Below are 21,020 nucleotides of genomic sequence, written 5' to 3' on the forward strand. Positions count from 1 at the left end.
ACTTTCATTCATATAGCACTATTAAGGTAGTAAAATGTCCCAAGGCACTTCACAGGAATAAAATTTAACACCGAGCCACATAAGGAGACATTAGGGCAGAGCTTGGTCAAAGAGGTAGGTTTTAAGGAGCATCTTAAAAGAGGTAGAGAGGTTTAAGGAGGGAATTCCAGAGCTTAGGCCCTCGGCAGCTGAAGGCACGGCTGACAATGGTGGAGCGATTAAAATCAGGGATGTGCAAGAGGCCACAATTAGAGGAGCACCAAGATCTCGGAGGGTTGGGATCACTACTATTGTGATCTTGTGTGATGGGAAGGTGGTTGCTATGTGTTTTGCAAAGAAAATGTCCAGTGATACAGCATGATAAGACAGGCATGAAAGTTTACAAGGGCATACTTTTGTGTTTGTAATAAATATGCATTGTACTATTATCATCCCAAAGCTGTGACAGCATTGCAGTGTTGTTAACCACCTCATCAAATGACCCATAGTCAAAGCAGCTGCTTTAAGCATAGTTCTAATGGGTGTTTCCCTAAGGAACAGAACAAATCTGAACAGGTCTGGTCTAGATAACCTGTGAGCATGAGAATTTTCTGCTCTGTAAGGCATGTCCACCTGAAACAGCACAAGACTTTGCAGCTGGGCCATGTTTTGATGAGTCCAATTTTGACTTTGACAGTCAGCCTAGCTAGTCCTTGGGTTCGTTGAAGTTCCATGGGGAGGGCAATGTGTGGAAACTCTGAACCAAAACGAATTCACTCGGTCCTCCATTTTCATCCAGACTAATGAAGACAACGGAGCTACCACGTTGAGGAAATAAATTTTAACAGGATTATAGGAGAGTGTAGACCAGACACTGAGATTAGGTCCTGCCTCATCCCCAGTCCAGTTTAAGAGTTTCAAATTTCAGGCACTAATGCCGTCATTTGCATCTAATCCTTAACTGGTTTTTTTGCAGCGCAATATCTAAATTTTATACTAAATATTTTAACATAGAAAATATAAAATTGTAAATCAACACTCAAGTTTAATTATATTCTTATATTGCACATTTTGAACAAAGCTGGTGAGTTTTTAGATAGGTTTCTGAAAACAGCCCACCCAAAACTCTCCTCCCCCTCAAAAAAACTTCATCGAGAAACGCTTCACAAGTCCATCAGCAAACATATGACACAATGGTGTAAATTGAACTAAAATGTATCACGGTATCACTCGTACGTGATCTGATCATGACTAAAATGAACACACAGCTCAGCTGACTGTTCTCACTTCCCACAAAGTAAGCAAAAGATTTGCTAAACTTTGAGTCATGAAGGCAATACTTCTTTTAAATAACTACGATTCTTTCCATTTAGGCTGGAATGGAGAGGAACTAACCAAAGGCAACTCTCGGGTAAAGATTCGCAATGGTAACAAAGAGCAGGGAATGGAAAGGCTGTGTTTATCCTGTAGTACTAAATGGTTCTGAATCTGCTCTCGAGCCATTAACTCTGGGCATGAGTTCAGAGTGGGGTTGGTGGGGCAAGTGTGGACGCGCCAGTGTCCATGTTAACGGCCGAGCTCATTACCATCTCCCAAGTGAGTCTCCCGCCCGATCCCAGAGGGGATCATTATCTGGTTGCTGGGCGGGAGCGGGACTTGGAGGCTGCCAGCAGGGGATCCATGGGAAGGGTCCTTGGCAGTAAGACAAGTGGGTTGCAGGAGGGTCCGGAGGCGACCGCAGTTGTGGGATGGGGGGAGACGCCCGATGCAGGGGAGGCCCAATGTTTCCTAGTGGGGCCCGGAGGAGCACTCCGACACCTCCCTGGCCCACAAGGAAACCCAAAGATGTTTTATTTAAATGACCTTCCTGGCCTCGCTCCTGCTCCTGCTTACCGCCAGGTTTCTCTGGCAGCTCTCGCTCTGAACGCGACTGCACGTTAAAATTGCCTCTGGGTCCTCTTTGCATCATAGGACCCCGACTTTCTCATATTTAAGAGGCCAATGGAAGAGGACAGGAATGTGGCAGGGACCGGGGTGACAGGACGGAGCCTCAATTTTAACTCCCGGCACGCCCTGTTCTCATTGGGTCCGGGAAGGAGAGGGTTAAAATCAGCCCTCAGCTTTATAGACTATTAAATTACTTTACATTGTGTTGAGACGAATTCGCTCCCTGATATCTGTAGGTAAAACAACAAGAAGGGCAAATTCATTGTGCGCGGGTATTTCCTGCAATAAAGAAATCTTATCGACGATCTTGATGAAGGCATGGCTGCTATTGATTTGGAAACTAATTTAAACTACTAGAGGGAGCAGCTGTTTCCTTACTGCTGGCCTGCCTGTGCCAAATGATCCTTGCCCAACTCTCCCCTGTAGTGCAAGCTGACTGCTGTGCTTTAACTCCATTCTGTCTACGACATTCTTCTTATAATTACACCAACTAACTATTGCGATGATTATTCCCCCTGAGGAAGCCTGTTATGAACCACAAGACTAATCCGCTCCAGATTTAGGAGACTCCGCTTAAACGTGTCACCTTTAATCAGCATCTTTAAATTCAGATGCTGCATGCTAATTATTAATATTTGGAGGTTAGGAAATTATTACTCTTTATAAACAAGTATCATCGATGAAGGCCAGTTTTACTTCCTGTCGTGGGTGTCGTGCTGTGTGACTTAAAACCTCAGAGGAAATCGTTCTGTGATGCAAGGCATCACGTTATTGTCAGCTGTGGCTCAGTGGGTAGCACCCTCGCCTCGGAGTCAGAAAGTCGTGGGTTCAAAGTCCCCACTCCAGAGGCTTGAGCACAAAACCTAAGCTGACACTCCAGTGCAGTGCTGAGGGAGAGCTGCACTTTTGGAGGTGCCGTCTTTCAGATGAGATGTTAAACTGAGTCCCCGTCTGCCCTCTCCTGCTCTTATTGTTCTATGTTTCTATATGGTATTGAGATAGAGGATCAGCCATGATCATATTGAATGGCAGAGCAGGCTCAAAGGGCCGAATGGCCTACTCCTACTTTTCTTCTCTCAGGTGGACGTAAAAGATCCCATGGCACTATTTCGAAGAAGAGCAGGGGAGTACACTTTGTTGTCCTGATCAACATTTATCCCTCAGCTAACACCTAAAAATTGTTTGCCTGGTCATTATCGCATTGCTGTTTGTGGGAGCTTGCTGTGCGCAAATAGGCTGCCACATTTCCTACGTTACAGCAGTGACTGTACTGCAAAAGTACTTAATTGGCTGTAAAGGACTTTGGGACACCCTGAGATCATGAAAGGCACTATATAAATGCAAGTCTCTCTTTTTTATTATTATTTTTGACCTTGAATTATACAAAAAAATCACTCTCTGCAATTACAAGTTTCTGCTCATTTGGTGCTTATTAAGCATTTATTCCTCTTTTGATAGTTACGTGCAGTGTGAAAGAAATCATTGTTTCGAAGATGCAAGAGGTCCACAGTAAATTCATTCATTGCAAATATTCCAAGGAAAAAGAGGTCATAATCATCCTATCCCTCACTAGGATAAAGATTCATAAATAAAAATACATATAAAAATAGGTGGCGGAGGCCTGTGAGTGACTTAGAATATTAATCCAATCAAGTTGTTTTCAATCACCACCTGAAACTTACACATATTACTGATTTGAATCGAGTTGCATCTATCATTTGTTATAGCAACTTCACATTAATTTTTTTTCACAGCGGTCTTTTTATTATTTACTGAAAAGATAAATGTGCCCACTGCTTAACATAAGACAAAGGTTATTACAGGGCCTGTTGATGTAAAGCATCCAGTTTTACCTGTTTTTTTTCCCCGAGGGTAGGTTATGGGAAATTTCCCTCAGTCTGAATTGAATAATGGTTCAGTGAAATCTCCGCTTTGTCTTTCTTCTCTGTTACAATAAGTGATTGTACTGTAGTCATTGCAGCGTACCTTGACGAATGTGTAACTCATCCATCACATGACCACACCATGAACTGAGAGAGAGAGACATCCAGATTAAGTCAGAAAAAAACCTGAGGCTTGACCAGCTCATAACTTTGCACTCACATGCACCAATCTCGTTAAGATAGTGTGACACACACATAAACATATATATATAAAAATACACGTACATATAAATATATACATACACACATACTATATATATACATATATATATATATACGCATACACATACAAACACACATTAGAATCTCTGGTCGTATGAATGATGCCTTGTTTGTCACCTAAATAAAGCTTTCTTTCAAGTGACCTGAGGACTGGTGTTGGATAGGTCCCTGTCCAATCCCAGCAGTCAATTATGCCAAGTTGCTGGTGGGCTCAGAAATAATGTCAGTTATGAGATTGGAATTCAGAATCTAAATTTTAACATTGTCTCCAAATGTTAGAATCCAAAGTCTAAAGATATTTTTATGTTTTCACCTACCTGTGCTGTTGAAGATTGTGTATTAAGCCTTTTCAGAGATAAATGCCATCTTATACATTAGGTACCCACATCCTTTGCAATAATATAATCACATATCACCAGTTGGATAGCAAAAGTCTTCATGACGCACCCAATTTTCTTTTGAAACTTGAAACATGCCAACTCGCGTAACACCCACAGTACAAGTCTGAGAGGTCTCGGCATTAAGCAGCCAAATAAGCCCCCACCTGCGTTGTTACCGAGCTCATCAGTGTCCATTTCTGCTGAAGTTGTTAGAATTTGTAAGTGGCTGCATATTTCTGGCTGTGTGACTCTGCAGATTGGTGCATTGGTGCACAGAGCCATGGCATTTCACATCTGTCATTTCCCGCAGGCTAAGTTTCTGAATCTCAAACCAGGCACTCGACTGAGGCAATGAGCAAAAGAGAAGGAAAATCAAGAGTGCAAGACAACACTTAATGCTCTCTCCTAACTCCCCATGGCAGGCTTAGTAGTAGCTTTGTCAAGGGCCAGAAAGCATATTGCAAAAAGCATGAAAAACTTCAGTACTAATAGGGTTAAAAGTTGCTGAAAAAGCTAAAAGCAAGAGCGAGGGTGAAGGGACAAGGCCCATTGTGCAGGACACTGTCAAGTTTGAACGCAATAGGAGATAAGTTGAAATAAATCGAGAACTCCAACACCAAGCTTACATTTCAAACGTTGGAGAGAGTGATTCTAAGTGGATATGGGGAAAGAGAAGGAGGAAGAAGAAGAAATGGTTCTGGCATTCTGGGAGAACCTAAGTGTCTCTGAGACCTGACAATGGTCCAAGAAAACCTAGTGCCCAGCAATTAAATCACAATAATTTACTAGCAAGGAGATTGATAATTATTCACAAGCAACTGTGAATAGTTATTTTGAATGGCTCCCATAGTGGCCTTCCCATATGATCCTGTTGACCATGTCAGAGACAAGGTTTAAGTTATCAGGAATACAATGAGTTATTTGCTCCTGGCACATGGATATCAATAGCAGAAGAGGTGAAAAAACTGGGTGGGAGAGTATCATTTTTAGACAAAAAGCTTAATGCAACAGGAGAGCCGTCAGTACTGTAATACACTATCAGATAGCAAGCTTGCCTGATGTGCATGTTAAATTTGTCTCTTGCCATTCTATAGTCTCTAAACTCACACTTTTATACCAGGTAAATGTAAAATTCATCCCTCAGCGATTGAAAATGCTGTCAGAGCTTAAGATGAAGTGTAAGGTGAACACAGTGTTATTATGAGTGTGTCTGGTCTTATGTTTCAGTCATGGGAATAAGGAGGTCTTTTCTTGCCATGGGATTCAGCTGGCCGTGAACTGGTTCCTGGAGAGAGGCCATGCAGATATCACCGTCTTTGTCCCATCTTGGAGGAAGGAACAACCAAGACCCGACGTGCCAATCACAGGTAGACAAGTGTTGCGATTAACCTATTTGTGATGGTTTCACACTTGTTTTCTTTCTCATTAATATTGAACCACTGTAATGAAAACTCTGTGAAGGGAATCATTATCACTGTTAAGGACCGTTGTGAGCAATGCAAAAAAAACGGAAGTAACTTTCAAATAAACTTTCAACACTCCCCAAGCTCTCAGCCACTGTTCAATGATTCGTTACACAAGATCACCTTACAGCTTCAACTATTGGGAGATATAATTGGGGAAAATTTACTGCAGCCTATCATTATGGGCCTTGGGTTTCCTAGTTATTGGTATGTTTCTTTAAATGCTAAATGAGTCTGACACTGGTGACTGCAGTAGGCCACACTTGAGGATGTGATACTGGATTGACGAAGCCTAATTGTTTCATAACTTAGAGCTCTACACTGCTGGTTGTTTTGCAATTCTGTAGCATGTAACACAGAGGTCTAGATATTCGTTGGAGCCATGCCCATTTTACAGATGATCTGTTCATTTACCACATTGCTGTTTGTGGGACCTTGTTGTGTGCTAATTGGCTGCCGCATTTCCTACATTACAACAGTGACTACACTTCAAAAAGTACTTCATTGGCTGTAAAGCACTTTGGGATGCCCAGAGTTCGGAAAAGACGCTATATAAATGAAGAAATGCTCTCTCTAAGCACCCAATATGATGGGCGGCTTGTGCGCGCAGATTCCACACTGGAAGTGCAGCACCTGTCATATTGGTAAAGGCTCCTGTACAAACATCCAGGTCTGAAATAGGCGTTTGGCCCTTTGAACATGCTCTTCTTTTTGAGTTGTCTAACATACACCTGCACAGTTCAGTGAGACATCATTGTCTTCCAATTACTAGCCTAAAAAATGTGATCTATACCTGGAGAATGAATGGAAACTCCAATAAATTATCAGTAGAATGTGGCCATAATCTATGCAGCATTAATTTAACACGCAACATTTATAATATGAAACACAGCATAGTGCTTCATTGGTCCTATCAGTTCCTCACAGATGTGCTGCTGGCATGACGGAACAGACACTCCTTTCAGAAAGGGAATCAGTAATTACATCATTATCTGATTGATCGTTTTTTTTTCTCTTATAAATATGGAAGCGATAGAATTCTAAATCTACCTGTCAGCTGCTTTCTGGACGGGCAATTGCAAATAACAGGAAAAAAAAAGTATTAAATTAGAGAATTGAGTCGTGGATTGTTAAAGTACTTTTTTTACTGTAAGTCATAATTCTGTTGATAAGAGAATCGTACAGCTGGCTCCCCGATTTTCCTGTCGCTTTAATTGCTAATCAGTCACCAATTCCCATTTAGACCAGCACTTCCTTCGAGATCTCGAAAAGCAAAAGATACTTGTCTTCACGCCATCGCGGCGGGTCGGTGGGAAGAGGATCGTCTGTTACGACGATCGCTTCATTGTCAAGCTGGCGTACGAGACTGATGGCATCATTGTTTCGAATGATACCTACCGGGACCTGCAGAATGAAAAGCCTGAATGGAAAAAGTTCATTGAAGAGCGTCTGCTGATGTACTCATTTGTGAATGACAAGTAAGTCGATCTTTAGCAGAAACCATGGTGTAATAACCAAGCTGGACATGTTTCTAGGGGTTAGCTCAGGCAGGCGTCTCCTGTTTATAAATACCTCCGGCTTTCATAACACAAACCTGGCATTACTTAACCACAACTTCTGAGTTTATCCCATCTTCTTTTCCAGTCTTTTCAACCATGATGGTGTCCTGGCTCATAACCTAGGTTTCTTCATTGTATTTCTTTTTTAAATATAGTAAATTTAAATTGCTATTGTTTTTATTTCAATTCCCTCTCAGGATGTGGTCATCACTAACAAGGCCAGCATTTATTGCCCATTTCTGGTTGCCCAGGGAAGGTGCTGGTGGGCCTTCTATCTTTGTAGCCGTTTTTTTGAGGGCAGTTAACAGTCAACCAAGAGTAGATGTGGAATTGAAGTCACCTATAGGCCCGACCGGGTAAGGACAGCAGGTTTCCTTCCCGGAAGGACATTAGTGAAGCAGTTGGGTTTTTAAGAACAATCTGACGTTTACTGATAATAGCTTTATATTTCTTTAAAGTGAATTCAAATTCTCAAACTGCCATGGTGGGATTTGAACTCTCATTCTCTGGATTATTCGTCCAGTAACATAGCCACTGCACCACCGTACCCCTGGTTAATGCACACAAGATAAAATATGAGGATCAAAATCAGAACTCAGTCAGGATAGATTTAAAACGACATCAGAGGGAGCATAACTACAGTAGAGAAGGACACAGAAATGAGCTGCCAGTGAGATTACATGAAAGAAAGTTCAATATCCATGCAGCCACACGGATTATAGAACAATTACCAAACTGCCAGCACATTAGGCGTGAGATTTATAATCAACAAGAATGAGTCCAATTGTAAACCCAGCAGAGTGGTGCCCACTTCAAAGTGAGAATTACATTAAAATAAGCTGCATCTTGAAAACAAAATGAGTGAATCTCACTTCAGATGAGTGAGCACTATGTTTGGCAATATAAAGCATTCTAGACCTTAAACCAGGGGTGGGATCTATTTGGGGTTGAGGTCACACCAAGATGACAATACAATTTTGGAACCAATTCAACCCTCTGTAGACTCAGTAACCAATCTTTGAACTACACACGGCATAAAATCAAAGGAGAGGAATACCTCCTGTCATTTCCTGGTAAAGATGGCATAAAACAATCTTGAGGTTGATTTTAACTGTTCCCACCGAGCGGGAAAGGGGTGTCAGCCGGTCAGCCGTTGAAAGGTAAATCGGACACGGGTGTAGAATGGGCAGCAGACCCGCTATCGCCCATTTTCCGCCCAGCAGGAACAGGTTAAAAAGCGACCCCAGTAAATCCTGTTTCTACTCGGCTGAATTTCTTGCTGAAGTTACCAACCGGAGGAATTTGACACCCGGCCAACTCTGTGAACTATTGACTGAAGTTGGTTCTCTGTCTCCATTGTGAATGTTCTGGTCTATGTACTGACCTCAAAGATTGTAACAAACTGAACAACTGGAACAGTAAAAGCTTTTAACAAACAAAAAAGGCTAGTAAGCATGGTCGGCTTGTCAAATCAGTCATTTCTTTCTTTCATTTAACGTAAATAAATAAACTCATTAAATGGGACTGAATTCAGAAACCACCGAATAGTGGTGAAGTACATATTCTTATTGTAAAATTTGGGGAAAGAAACCAGTATTTGTGTTTAATCAGTAATCAGTTTGGAAAATGTCCAGTGAGTAAGACAGTACTACAGGTTGTAAAACTGTCCAGATTAGGTCAACCACGAAGAGAGAACAAGGCAATCATTAAAAGTAGTGCAAATGTTCTGGAGTGGCTGACGTGATGAAAATTCCAACGGTCGTTTTTTATTTGATGAATGTTTGAGTTCATCACGGTGACATGTCACAACTGAAGGACAGAACATATTTCCAGCTTTTATACCCGGTATGAAGCACTCTCAGGTTCCATGCTCCTTCTGCATAATGTCAACAACCTACCTTAGCCCAGAAGAACAAGCATGTTGGCACTTTGGTGTCCTATAATAATCATCTCTGTGGCCTTTGTGAGTGAGATTCCCAATTTGAGCCAAATTGTGAGCAGTTTTATCCTGAGGGCTCAAACTCATTTGGGAACTGGATCTAAACTGTACAAATTGATCTTCTTTAGGATCCTTAGAGAGAGCAGAGAGATTACTTTCTCTTACCAGTTGGGGCTGGAGTAAGAGCCATGTGCCAGGGGTAAAATTCCTCTGGGTCACGGTGGCTCCCAGTTGCTCCTTGACTGTGCAGCTCCATTCTTTAAACTGGACCAAACTATGTTTGCATGAAAAATACCGTGGGCTCGATAACCTTGGCTATGTTTGATTACCTCTATCTGATCTTGTCCTGTGAAGCTTTTCTGTTGCAAAATGTTCGGATTACCTAATGATGATCGTTAATCAGTTGCCTTGCAGTTGTCGCTTTCTTATAATGGGTTTCTCCTGTTGTACAGGTTCATGCCCCCTGATGATCCGCTCGGGCGTCACGGACCCAGTTTGGATAATTTCCTACGGATAAAGCCTGTAATGCCGGAGCATAAACGGCAACACTGCCCCTATGGTGAGTATTCTGTTTGGAAATATACGCCGTTCTAGACCAATTTTGTTCCCAAGTTTATCCTGGGAGAGGGGTGGGATCTATTTGGGGTTGAGGTCACTCCAAGGTGACACCATGGAAACTGAGGACCAATTCAACCCTCTGTAGGCTCAGTAACCGACATCTCAACCAGGCGGGTCTGCCATACTCCAGGGCACTGCAAATGATTTGATCAGCCAGCCTGGTGCACTAATGGAATGTGGAGGGGTAGTCCTGTCAGTGGGGATATGGATAGAGCTTCAGGCCAATGCTTTTACAGGTAGGGTGGGCCTAGCTGCACAAAGCACCCTCTGTGCCAGTACACTGTGTGGTGTGAGCTGGTTAAACTTCAGCAGTACACCCGTGCACACTGAACTCTGCCAACCTGTGCCTAAACTGGATTAAGGTATCTGGAGTGTGCTCTGATGGCAAGAGAATGCGCATGTCATATTGGACGGATGCACATTTCAGTAGCTTGGTTTAGCACAGAGAAATAGAGAGCGGTTAAGACAGGAAGTTCTGGAAGGAAGCAGAGAGGGAGAGAGAGAGAGATGGAAAATGCTTTGTAGCATTGGCTGAGCTGGAAAGCAAAGAAACTACAGCAGCGCTAATAATGATAAAATAACGTGGGTGGATCAGTGCTAATGATAAAGTAATATGGGTGGATCTTGCTGGGCTGCTTTGAAAGGGATTTGTTTTTCGTCTCCTGCCTCAATGCAAAAAAATCCTGCACCATTATTAATGGAGGAAAGAAGTCATCTATGCTTGCATGTCATTAAACTGCACTGAAGTTAGCACAGCCCACCATGGATCAAATGCTGATTTTGAGAAAATAATAGTTTTGCTCCTTTTTCCCCATTTCATTCACCCTGGTTCATTGTCAACCTGCCCCAAGGCTTGTAACTGGCTGATGGGTTGTAATACGTCAGTGGTTAAAGGATGGCTGTAACATTGATCACTCCCCGTGACCATAGCTCCTGCTGCCACTTCCCCACAGCAGCAGGGCTGGAATCAAGGATTCACAGTGCGGGGATACAGCGGCAACAATCCATGCATCGTACAACTCTGCAGCACAACGTGGTGGTCCCTCAACATCATTTGACTAAACTTTGTACTTTATTGATCGCTTTCTATCACAAATTTAACCCACTGAATTTGTTTAAAGCATGTATTTTAGGAACCCTATTTAAAGTCCAGTAAAGTTAATCCAATAGCTCAGTGTGGTGAGCCATTGAGGCCTACGGACCAGGAAGGTCGCAGGTTCAATCTCTTATACTGGGTTGGACTGACCAGTGCAGGCCCAGCAATTGGCCTCAGCCTCCCAGATTAGGAAGAGGAGGATGTCAGCTAGGGCTCATGCTCCTAACTCCTGTCCAATAATGCCTGCTGGAAAGTGTGAAATGTGCATGATGGTTGAGAATGGGATCGGGTTAAGCTTTGGCATGGTTGAACAGGGTACGATGGGCTAGGTATCAGAGAGCAGTTGGTGCCAGTAAAACTGTAACCTGGCATGAATCAGCAAGGAAGGAAGGAAGGAACGAAAAGTAAGAAATAAATAGTTTGTAACATTTTACTACAGTGTCAATACTAAGGCTTGAGCATCTCAACAACAACAGCAGCAGCTTGCATTTATATAGCGCCTTTAACAAAACGTCCCAAGGTGCTTCACAGGAGTGATTATTAAACAAAATTAGACACCGAGCCACAGAAGGAGATATTAGGACCGGTGACCAAAAGCTTGGTCAAAGAGGTCGGTTTTAAGAAAGGTCTTAAAGGAAGAAAGAGAGGTAGAGGGGTGGAGAGGTTTAGGGAGGGAATTCCAGAGCTTAGGGCCTATTTTGAGGTGCCACATAAGTAGTAAATTGTTGCTCAAAGAATTTAAAGAAAAGGTTGTATTTTTACCTTTATTTTCTTTGTTACAGGTAAAAAATGCACTTATGGAATCAAGTGTAAATTCTACCACCCCGAGCGAATTAACCAGCCCCAGCGCTCAGTGGCAGATGAGCTCCGTGCTACTGCCAGGTCCCCTCCGACCAAGAGCCTCAACTCCGCAAGCCCGCACAAAGAAGAGAAAAAGGCCAGCGTGCAAAGACGGCCGCCATATTCTGACATCAGCCCGGCCACCTTTAATCAGGGTGAGAATGGCTCATTGCAGAGAGCCAGCCCAGAGCGGCAGTACCAAATGCAGAATGCGAACCTGACCGAGGGCAGTGCAATGTTAAAAGGAATCGCACCAGCCAACAGGTCATCGTTAAGCACAAACACTGAGTGGTTTCAACGGGCGGCCTTTGACAACGCCATGACCAATTCGATGTGTTCAAGCTCGCATAAAAGTTACGATGAAGGCTTTGCATCATTTGAGAAAGAATTCTCTGATATGTGGCCTTCCAGATCTCAAAATCACAACGAGCTATACTCTATTAACAATGGGCAATATTATCCACCTCCACGCAGCTTAGACCATCACCAATACAGCTACCATTCCCACGAGTCAATGCCATCACTAGGCCCTTGTGGCTACCCTCCTCAACACCCACCCAATGGTTCTCAGTGCTGCATGCCTATGGGCAGAATGCCAACCCAGCCGCATTTCAGTCTGCCGAGTGACTTCAGTCCGCCGGGCTCCCAAAGGCCACGCAGCTGCTGGCCTGACCCACACCACACCTCGCCTCACAATAGGTCAAACAGTCTCCCGGACCCTCATGGATGGTCAGTGAAAAGATATGACCAACAGCTCCTGGATCCCTACTGGAAAAACAACCAGTGGCCATCACGTGACCATTGCGGAGAGGAGCGGGAGACTGTCCGCATGAAGCTGTGCGCCATCTTCCAACCTCACCTGGTGGATTCTGTTATGAAGCAATACCCACAGCTTTTAGACCCCCAGGAGTTAGCTGCCACAATCCTAGCTTATAAATCCCGAAACCCTAATGTTTAAGGAGCTACCACACTAAAAGTAGACCAATGTGTCCAAACAAATTGCTAGCTATGAATATGATAATTAATTTGAATCAAATGGATCGTAATGTACAAATTCTACTTGCATTAATGTATATAAAATTTATAGATACATTCTTAAAATCCAGTAGTAATAGCATTAGTTTTATTGCAGTGTCCCCAGGGAATAGTTCATTCAAAATAATTTAAATTGGAGTTCTAGTCCACACGGTGTTTCAGACTGTACAGTATAATCTCATTTTAACGCATAAGATATGATAAAAGTGACTTTATATTTCCAAAAAGAAACTTGAATTTTACAATTTGGTCAAATGGATCATTTAAAAAAATGCAGAAGATAAAACAAGTTTTTGTATAAGCAGCTGAGATATTTTGTAGATTTAGCCTCAATGATTTGTACTGTAATCTGTAAATACTGCTATCAGTCTGCACTGTACATACTGTAATCAGTATATATTTAACGGTACATACCTTAATCATATATACTGTACGGTACATACTGTAACTGTATATACTACATATATTGTAATATGTAAATACTGTACTGTACATATTGTAATTCATTCATTTCATGTCACCGTTGTTGACTCCTTTGTTGCGCTGTCCTCAGGACTAATTCAGCACCTTTATTTTTTGTGTGTTGTTTTATACTTTTTTGGAAACCCAAAAGCGTTTCCTGATCCAGTTGAGAAGGTGCAGAACCTGTAAAGTTTTTTACATACAGATGTGAACTGTCTGCAATCAATGTTATAGAAAGAATTGACTTGAGGGTCTTGGTGTTAAATTGTGTAAAGTCACAGCTTAATTGTCAATGTGAAACAATTGCACCTCTTGACCTGCAAGCTGGATATGTTGATACATATTGTATCGTTACTGAATTGTTGCTTTGATCATGTCGTCTGAAATCTCTCAAAAAGGTCCATTTCAGTGGTGAATGCAGATGGCTCATTTCAGTCACGAAAAAAGGACTTCATGTAACTGGTTGAAAAAAAAAAGCCATTGAATTTGTTACTTGTTAAGGAGCAGTTGTTGGTTCTTCGCTTTTTAATCCAAGTGAAAGTTTAACTTAGCTAAGACTTCACGAGCCCTAACAATGTCAGGATACACACCCGAGGACGTGAGCAGTGCTTTAAAAATGCAAGTTCTTTCTTAATTGGCAATCTTAACTCACAAAAAGCAGAAAGGTGTTTGTTGTGGGAAATGAAGGGCAAAAAAGAGGCTGCCTAACTTTACGTCTAACCTGTGCTTGAATCTCCTTGGGAGTGACTGACACTGGCAATAGGCCAGTCGTGACATCCCTCACTTTGTTGAACACAAATTCAGCCATCCCATCAAAAATAAAATTCAGCCTTTTGGATTTTAATTATAAAATGGCTATGCCCATCCGACTTTCTTTGCAACTGAATTGAATTTACCATGACGGCAGCCAGGTTAGTTCCCTTTGATGCTCTTAACTTATGCATATTTATCTGAATCCAAAGATTTAACAATAGTTCTTGAAATCAATTCTGCTGTCACCACTGAATGGCAATTGAAATTGGCTGCATTGGCACCATGTGCCAGTCTGCAGGTTGTAGGGATTGCTGACCTGGTGTACTTGAACCTTGCACAAGGGGCACCTGAAAAATTCAGAACTACAAAATCATTTGTAATGGTTTTGTTCTAGTTAAGCAAACTGCTTACATTTTTAAAAACAATTAAAATGTGATAAGACTTTGTATTTTTGACTTTTTTTTAAACATGTTTCTCTCTGAAATATTTACTGACTATTATAAGGTATGAGCATGTGTTTGAAGTTAAATTGTACGGCATGAATGCTTCATGCCAAAGTTGACCAAACTTAAAGGGGCAATAATATACACACACAATCTCAAAGGGGCAATGTTGCCTGGTGAAGTGCCTTGCAAGATTACTGGGTTTTAATTGCAGAGGGCACAATGATGCGAGGGAAGATTTCCTCTGCGTGCTCGTAGCTACATGGAGAAAATCTTCCCACTTCGCTGGCGATGAGATGGTATCATTAGGTCACCTAACAATGAACCATACCAACTTGTTTGTACAGTACCAGCTGCAATCTTGTCTGCTACCATGCAGATCTACCTTGGAGGCTGAAGGCTTCCCTCCCCAACCAAAACTTCAAATATATCAAGAATGTTCCTTCAAGGCATTTGTTGTGTTCCGTTTAATCCTGTGTTACCCAACATCATCAGGAGATCAAATAAAGCAGGAAGAATCCCTGACAGTACAAATTGTAAATGAGTTGTTGGCAGGGGTGAATCTAAGGGATGACCAACCTATACTTTCGTATGTTTCTAAACCTGGTAAAGTATCTTGCAAGAGGACAATGCTCTGTTAACGTATAATCATATTTGAAGGTCAATAATTCTGTAATTTTGAAAAAAGAAAATCTGTAACTGAAATGGTTCAGTAAGCTAGAGGTCAAAGAAAATCAATAAAGAGTATTATATGTTTCATGTGCTAGTTTTTTCTTAATGGTTTCTGAAATGTTTCCTTGTATTTCTGACAAAAGCAGGTTGCAAACTTATGTTACTGCCGATGTAATTTTTTTCCAGTTTAGAAAAGAACTGTAAACCAGAAAAAAATGTCCTTATGTTTTAAAGAGCAATAAAGTTCTAGCATATTGCAAAAGCATCCTGTGACATGGTGTTGTATAACTCAGTTATTTTATTCGTTTCCCTATTTGCAATAATGGAGTTTTATTAAGGTGGGTCAGTTGGTAGCACTCTGGCCTCTATCCCATAGAGTGATTCATATATGCCTGGATATTTCTCTCGGGGGAGGGAGGTTGAGGAGGACGGCGAGTAGTGAGTTATCACTGGCAATGATAAATCCATCTGCTGACTGGTAGGACTCTTTTGGGTTATGGGTGATATTTGGCAAATTAAGGCAAATGACCATCTAGCAGTGGTCTGGAAACATGGCAGTCAGAGCCTGGCCGATCCATTGATTGGAGCAGGTAACATAAGAACATAAGAAATAGGAGCAGGAGTAGGCCAATCAGCCCCTCGAGCCTGCTCCGCCATTCAATAAGATCACGGCTGATCTGATCTTAACCTCAAATCTACTTCCACTCTCCATCCCACCCGAACCCATGTGATCTCCCGGGAGAGGCAAAAAACCAGATAAAAAACCCAATGGCCAATTTCGGAGAAAAAATCTGGGAAATTCCTCTCCGACCCATCTAGGCGATCGAAACTCATCCAGGAGATCACTCTGTCCCTGTATTTCCTGCAGTACTTACCTTCTGTAAAAGGTGATCTCCACCCCAGCCAGGAACAGGCCCAATTTACTCTTGAAGGACTCCTAGCTGGCAGCCTGTTCCCGAGGTCTCCACTAATCCCTGTGAATAGAACCATCTCCTGAAATCTAACACAGAATTAGAACACAAGAAATAGGAGCAGGACCAGGCTACATGGCCCCTGGGCCCGCTCCGCCACCCACAGGGCCATGACCGATCCGAACCTAGACTCATGTCCAATTTCCTGCCCACTCCCCGTAACCCCTAATTCCCTTTACTTCTAGGAAACTGTCTATTTCTGTTTTAAATTTATTTAATGATGTAGCTTCCACAGCTTTCTGGGGCAGCAAATTCCACAGACCTACTACCCTCTGAGTGAAGAAGTTTCGCCTCATCTCAGTTTTGAAAGAACAGCCCCTTATTCTAAGATTATGCCCCCTAGTTCTAGTTTCACCCATCATTGGGAACATCCTCACCGCATCCACCCAATCAAGCTCCTTCACAATCTTATATGTTTCAATAAGATCGCCTCTCATTCTTCTGAACTCCAATGAGTAGAGTCCCAATCTACTCAACCTCTCCTCATATGTCCACCCCCTCATCCCCGGGATTAACCGAGTGAACCTTCTTTGTACTGCCTCGAGAGCAAGTATGTCTTTTCTTAAGTATGGACACCAAAACTGTATGCAGTATTCCAGGTGCGGTCTCACCAATACCTTGTATAACTGCAGCAATACCTCCCTGTTTTTATATTCTATCCCCCTAGCAATAAATGCCAACATTCCATTGGTCTTCTTGATCACCTGCTGCACCTGCATACTAACTTTTTGAGTTTCGTGCACCAGGACCCCCAGATCCCTTTGTACTGCAGTACTTTCCAGTTTCTTGCCATTAAGATAATAACTTGCTCGATGATTTTTCCTGCCAAAGTGCATAACCTCACACTTTCCAGTATTGTATTCCATCTGCCAAATCTCTGCCCACTTACTTAGCCTGTCTATGTCCCTTTGCAGGTTTTTTATGTCCTCCTCACTCACTACTTTCCCTCCCATTTTAGTATTATCTGCAAACTTTGATATGTTACACTCGGTCCCCTCCTCCAAATCGTTAATATAGATTGTAAAGAGTTGGGGACCCAGCACTGGCCCCTGCGGAACACCACTAGTTACTGATTGCCAGTCTGAGAATGAACCATTTATCCCAACTCTCTGCTTTCTGTTAGATAACCAATCCTCCACCCATGCCAGAATATTACCCCCAATCCCGTGATTTCTTATCTTGAGCAATAATCTTTTGTGTGGCACCTTGTTAAATGCCTTTTGGAAGTCTAAATACAGTACGTCCACTGGTTCCCCTTTATCCACCCTGTATGTTACGTCCTCAAAGAACTCAAGCAAATTTGTCAAACATGACTTCCCCTTCATAAAACCATGCTGACTTTGTCCTATTAAATTATGTTTATCCAAATGTCCCGTTACAGTCTCCTTAATAATGGACTCCAAAATTTTACCAACCACAGATAATTTCTATAATTTCCAGCCTTCTGCCTACTACCCTTTTTAAATAAGGGTGTTACATTAGCAGTTTTCCAATCTGCTGGGACCTTTGCTGAGTCCAGGGAGTTTTGGAAAATTATTACCAATGCATCGACAATCCCTACCGCCACTTCCCTCAAGACCCTAGGATGTAAGCCATCAGGTCATGGGGATTTATCCGCCTTGAGTCCCATTATTTTACCGAGTACCAATTCCTTCGTGATTTTAATCGTATTTAGCTCCTCCCCCCCTAGAGCCCCCTGTTTGTCCAGTGTTGGGATATTTTTAGTGTCCTCTACCGTAAAGACTGAAACAAAATATTTGTTCAGCGTTTTTGCCATCTCCATGTTTCCCACCATTAATTTCCTGGTCTCATCCTCTAAGGGACCAACATTTACTTTAGCCACCCTTTTTCTTTTTTTATAACTATAGAAACTCTTGCTATCTGTTTTTATATTTTTTGCTAATTTACTTTCATAATCTATCTTCCCTTTCTTAATCAATCTTTTTGTTATTTTTTGCTGTCTTTTGAAGACTTCCCAATCTTCTATCCTCCCACTAGATTTGGCTACCTTATATGCCCTTGTTTTTAATCGGATACTATCCTTAATTACTTTACTTAGCCACGGATGGCTGTCATTTCTTTTACACCCTTTTTTCCTCAGTGGAATATTTTTTTTTTGAAAGTTGTAAAATAACTCCTTAAATGTACACCATTGCTCATGTACCATCTTACCCTTTAATCTATTTTCCCAGTCCACTCTAATCAATTCCGCTCTTATACCTTCATAGTCTCCTTTATTCAAGCTCAGTACGCTTGTTTGAGATCCAACTCTCTCACCCTCTAATTGAATATGGAACTCAACCATGTTATGGTCACTCATTCCAAGGGGATCCTTTACTAGGACATTTTTAATGAATCATGACTCATTACACAGGACCAAATCTAAGGTTGCTTGCCCCCTGGTCAGTTCAGTTACATACTGCTCAAGAAACCCATCCCTAATACACTCAATGAACTCTTCCTCAAGGCTGCCCTGCCCAATTTGATTTGTCCAGTTAATATGATAGTTAAAATCCCCCATAATTATAGCTGTTCCCTTATTACAAGCCCCAACTATTTCCTGATTAATACTCCGTCCAACAGAGTTGCAACTATTAGGAGGCCTATGGACTATGCCCACTAGTGTTTTTTTCCCCTTATTATTCCTTATCTCCACCCAAACTATTTCACTATCCTTATCCTTTGACCCAATATCATTTCTCTGTATTGCAGTGATTCCTTCCTTTATTAACATAGCCACCCCACCTCCCCTTCCTTCCTGCCTGTCCTCCCTGATTGTTAAATACCCTGGTATGTTTAATTCCCAGTCATGGTCACCCTGCAGCCATGTTTCTGTAATGGCCACAAGATCATACCCATATGTAGTTATTTGTGCCATTAACTCATCCATTTTGTTACGAATGCTACGTGCATTCAGATAAAGAACTTTCAAATATGTTTTGTGACACTTAGTTCCTGCTTTTTCCCCTTTTACTGCTTTACCTTTTACTCCATACCTTCTGTCCCTTCCTGACACGCTCTGGTTTTTAATTCCTCTACCGCTACCTAGGTCTATGACCTTCTCCGTGGATTGGGTTGCAACACAGAAAATGACTTTGCTGCGGCACTCCTTCTTGCAGCACTGTTTGATCACACAGAGCCCTGCCCTGCTGCGGACCGGAGTTCAAAGGTGATAGTCATTTAACAACTCATGATGACTTTGGAAAATTGGAAGATGTGTTAATCTGCCTTTAATTTGGCCTAATTCACTCTGCAGTAAATGATTACCACCAATGGGAATTTTGGGAGGCAAATTTATCCACTTGCCAGATTAAAGTACCACTAGGTTACAAAATACTGAAAGATACAACAACAGGACTATCTTGTAGTGCATATTGTGGATGTTTTTGCGCACAAATCAAACATCCCAGAACTCCATACACTGCCTCGATCTGCCCCCATCCAGTTTTGGCCATGTCAAAAGGTGGCAGCCATATGTGAAATAGAAAAACATGCTGGGTTGAAAGAAGACTTAAATTTATATAGTGTAGGAATTACCGAATTCCTACGAATAACTGAGATCGACACCAGAGAACGATTAAACAGGTCTTTACTCAATGGACATGCCACAAGGACTGACTGGGCAGTCCCGTGGTTTGCGATGTGATGTCATCGCGTTTGCCCGCGTTTTCCCACGCTCTTAAAGGGGCTACACCCCGTACATGCAAACTCTATATACAAAACACAGTAATGCTTAACACAATGGTACAGGTTTAGGCTGGTGTTAGAACCTCGTTAAAGAGAATTATATAGTTAGCCAGAGTCATTCAGTGATTCTGCCACATACACCCCCCCAGAATTCGCTTTAACGGACAAAGTCAAACGGTGAGGGGGTCTGACAAGCCTGTCAGAACGACTCCTGTACTCTCGAGGCGGAGGCTGCTGGGCGGCTTGCAGTCTGGCGGGCGGTCGCACTTGGTCTGCCGTAACGATGACGGGTGGCCGACCCCGTCTCGGCGGTTGTGCTGTCTCGACGGGGCGGTCAAGGTCCAAATGTGCTGGCTTTAAGCGGTCGACCGAAATGTGGTCCGGTTTACCACCAACATCTACCATGAAGGTTTTGTCCCCTGCTTCCAACACGCGGAAGGGACCGGTATATGGGGCCTTGAGCGGATCCCTATGAGCGTCATGGCGAATAAAGATGTACTCAGCCTTGTGAAACTCCGTGGGAATGTGTTACCTCTGCGGCTCGTGGTGCGAAGTGGGCACCGGTGCGAAACATCTGGCCACCTCCTGGTGACTAGCAAGCTGGGCAGACGCGGACCATTGCTCCGTCGATGTTGGTAGGAAGTCCCCTGGGACCCGCAGCGGCTGACCATACATCAGCTCCGCTGATGAAAAGTGAAGGTCTTCTTTGGGGGCCGTGCGAAGTCCCAACAGGACCCATGGTAGCTTGTCTGCCCATCCAGCGTCCTGGAGGCTGGCTCTCAGGTGGCCTTCATTGACGGGTGGAATTGTTCGCAGAGGCCATTCGCCTGTGGGTGGTAGGCTGTGGTGCAGTGTAATTTGACACCGAGTCCTTGAGCCACTGCATTCCAGAGTTCGGAGGAAAACTGCGGTCCCCTGTCTGACGAAATATCAGCGGGTACTCCGAAACGGGCGATCCAGGAGGAAATGAACGCCCTGACCATGTCCGCCAAAGTAGTGGATGACAGGGGG

The 21,020-nt window shown here is 42.7% G+C and overlaps 1 protein-coding gene across 1 annotated transcript in view; it reads left to right on the top strand.

The window, feature by feature from the left end:
• LOC147103103 (endoribonuclease ZC3H12A-like) overlaps positions 1 to 15,624 on the top strand; it is a 28,593-nt gene extending 12,969 nt beyond the window's left edge. Inside the window, exons 3-6 of the mRNA XM_085962419.1 lie at positions 5,699 to 5,838; positions 7,178 to 7,412; positions 9,885 to 9,991; positions 11,929 to 15,624. Of these exons, the coding sequence (XP_085818545.1) occupies positions 5,699 to 5,838; positions 7,178 to 7,412; positions 9,885 to 9,991; positions 11,929 to 12,944 (1,498 nt within the window). The 3' untranslated portion in view covers positions 12,945 to 15,624. The remainder of the gene's footprint in view (positions 1 to 5,698; positions 5,839 to 7,177; positions 7,413 to 9,884; positions 9,992 to 11,928) is intronic.
• The last annotated feature ends 5,396 nt before the right edge of the window (positions 15,625 to 21,020 follow it).

Source organism: Somniosus microcephalus, chromosome 20 (assembly GCF_052327205.1).
Source record: "Somniosus microcephalus isolate GS21.2 chromosome 20, FLI_Smic_1.0, whole genome shotgun sequence".
In the NCBI taxonomy this organism is placed as follows: Eukaryota; Metazoa; Chordata; class Chondrichthyes; order Squaliformes; family Somniosidae; genus Somniosus; species Somniosus microcephalus.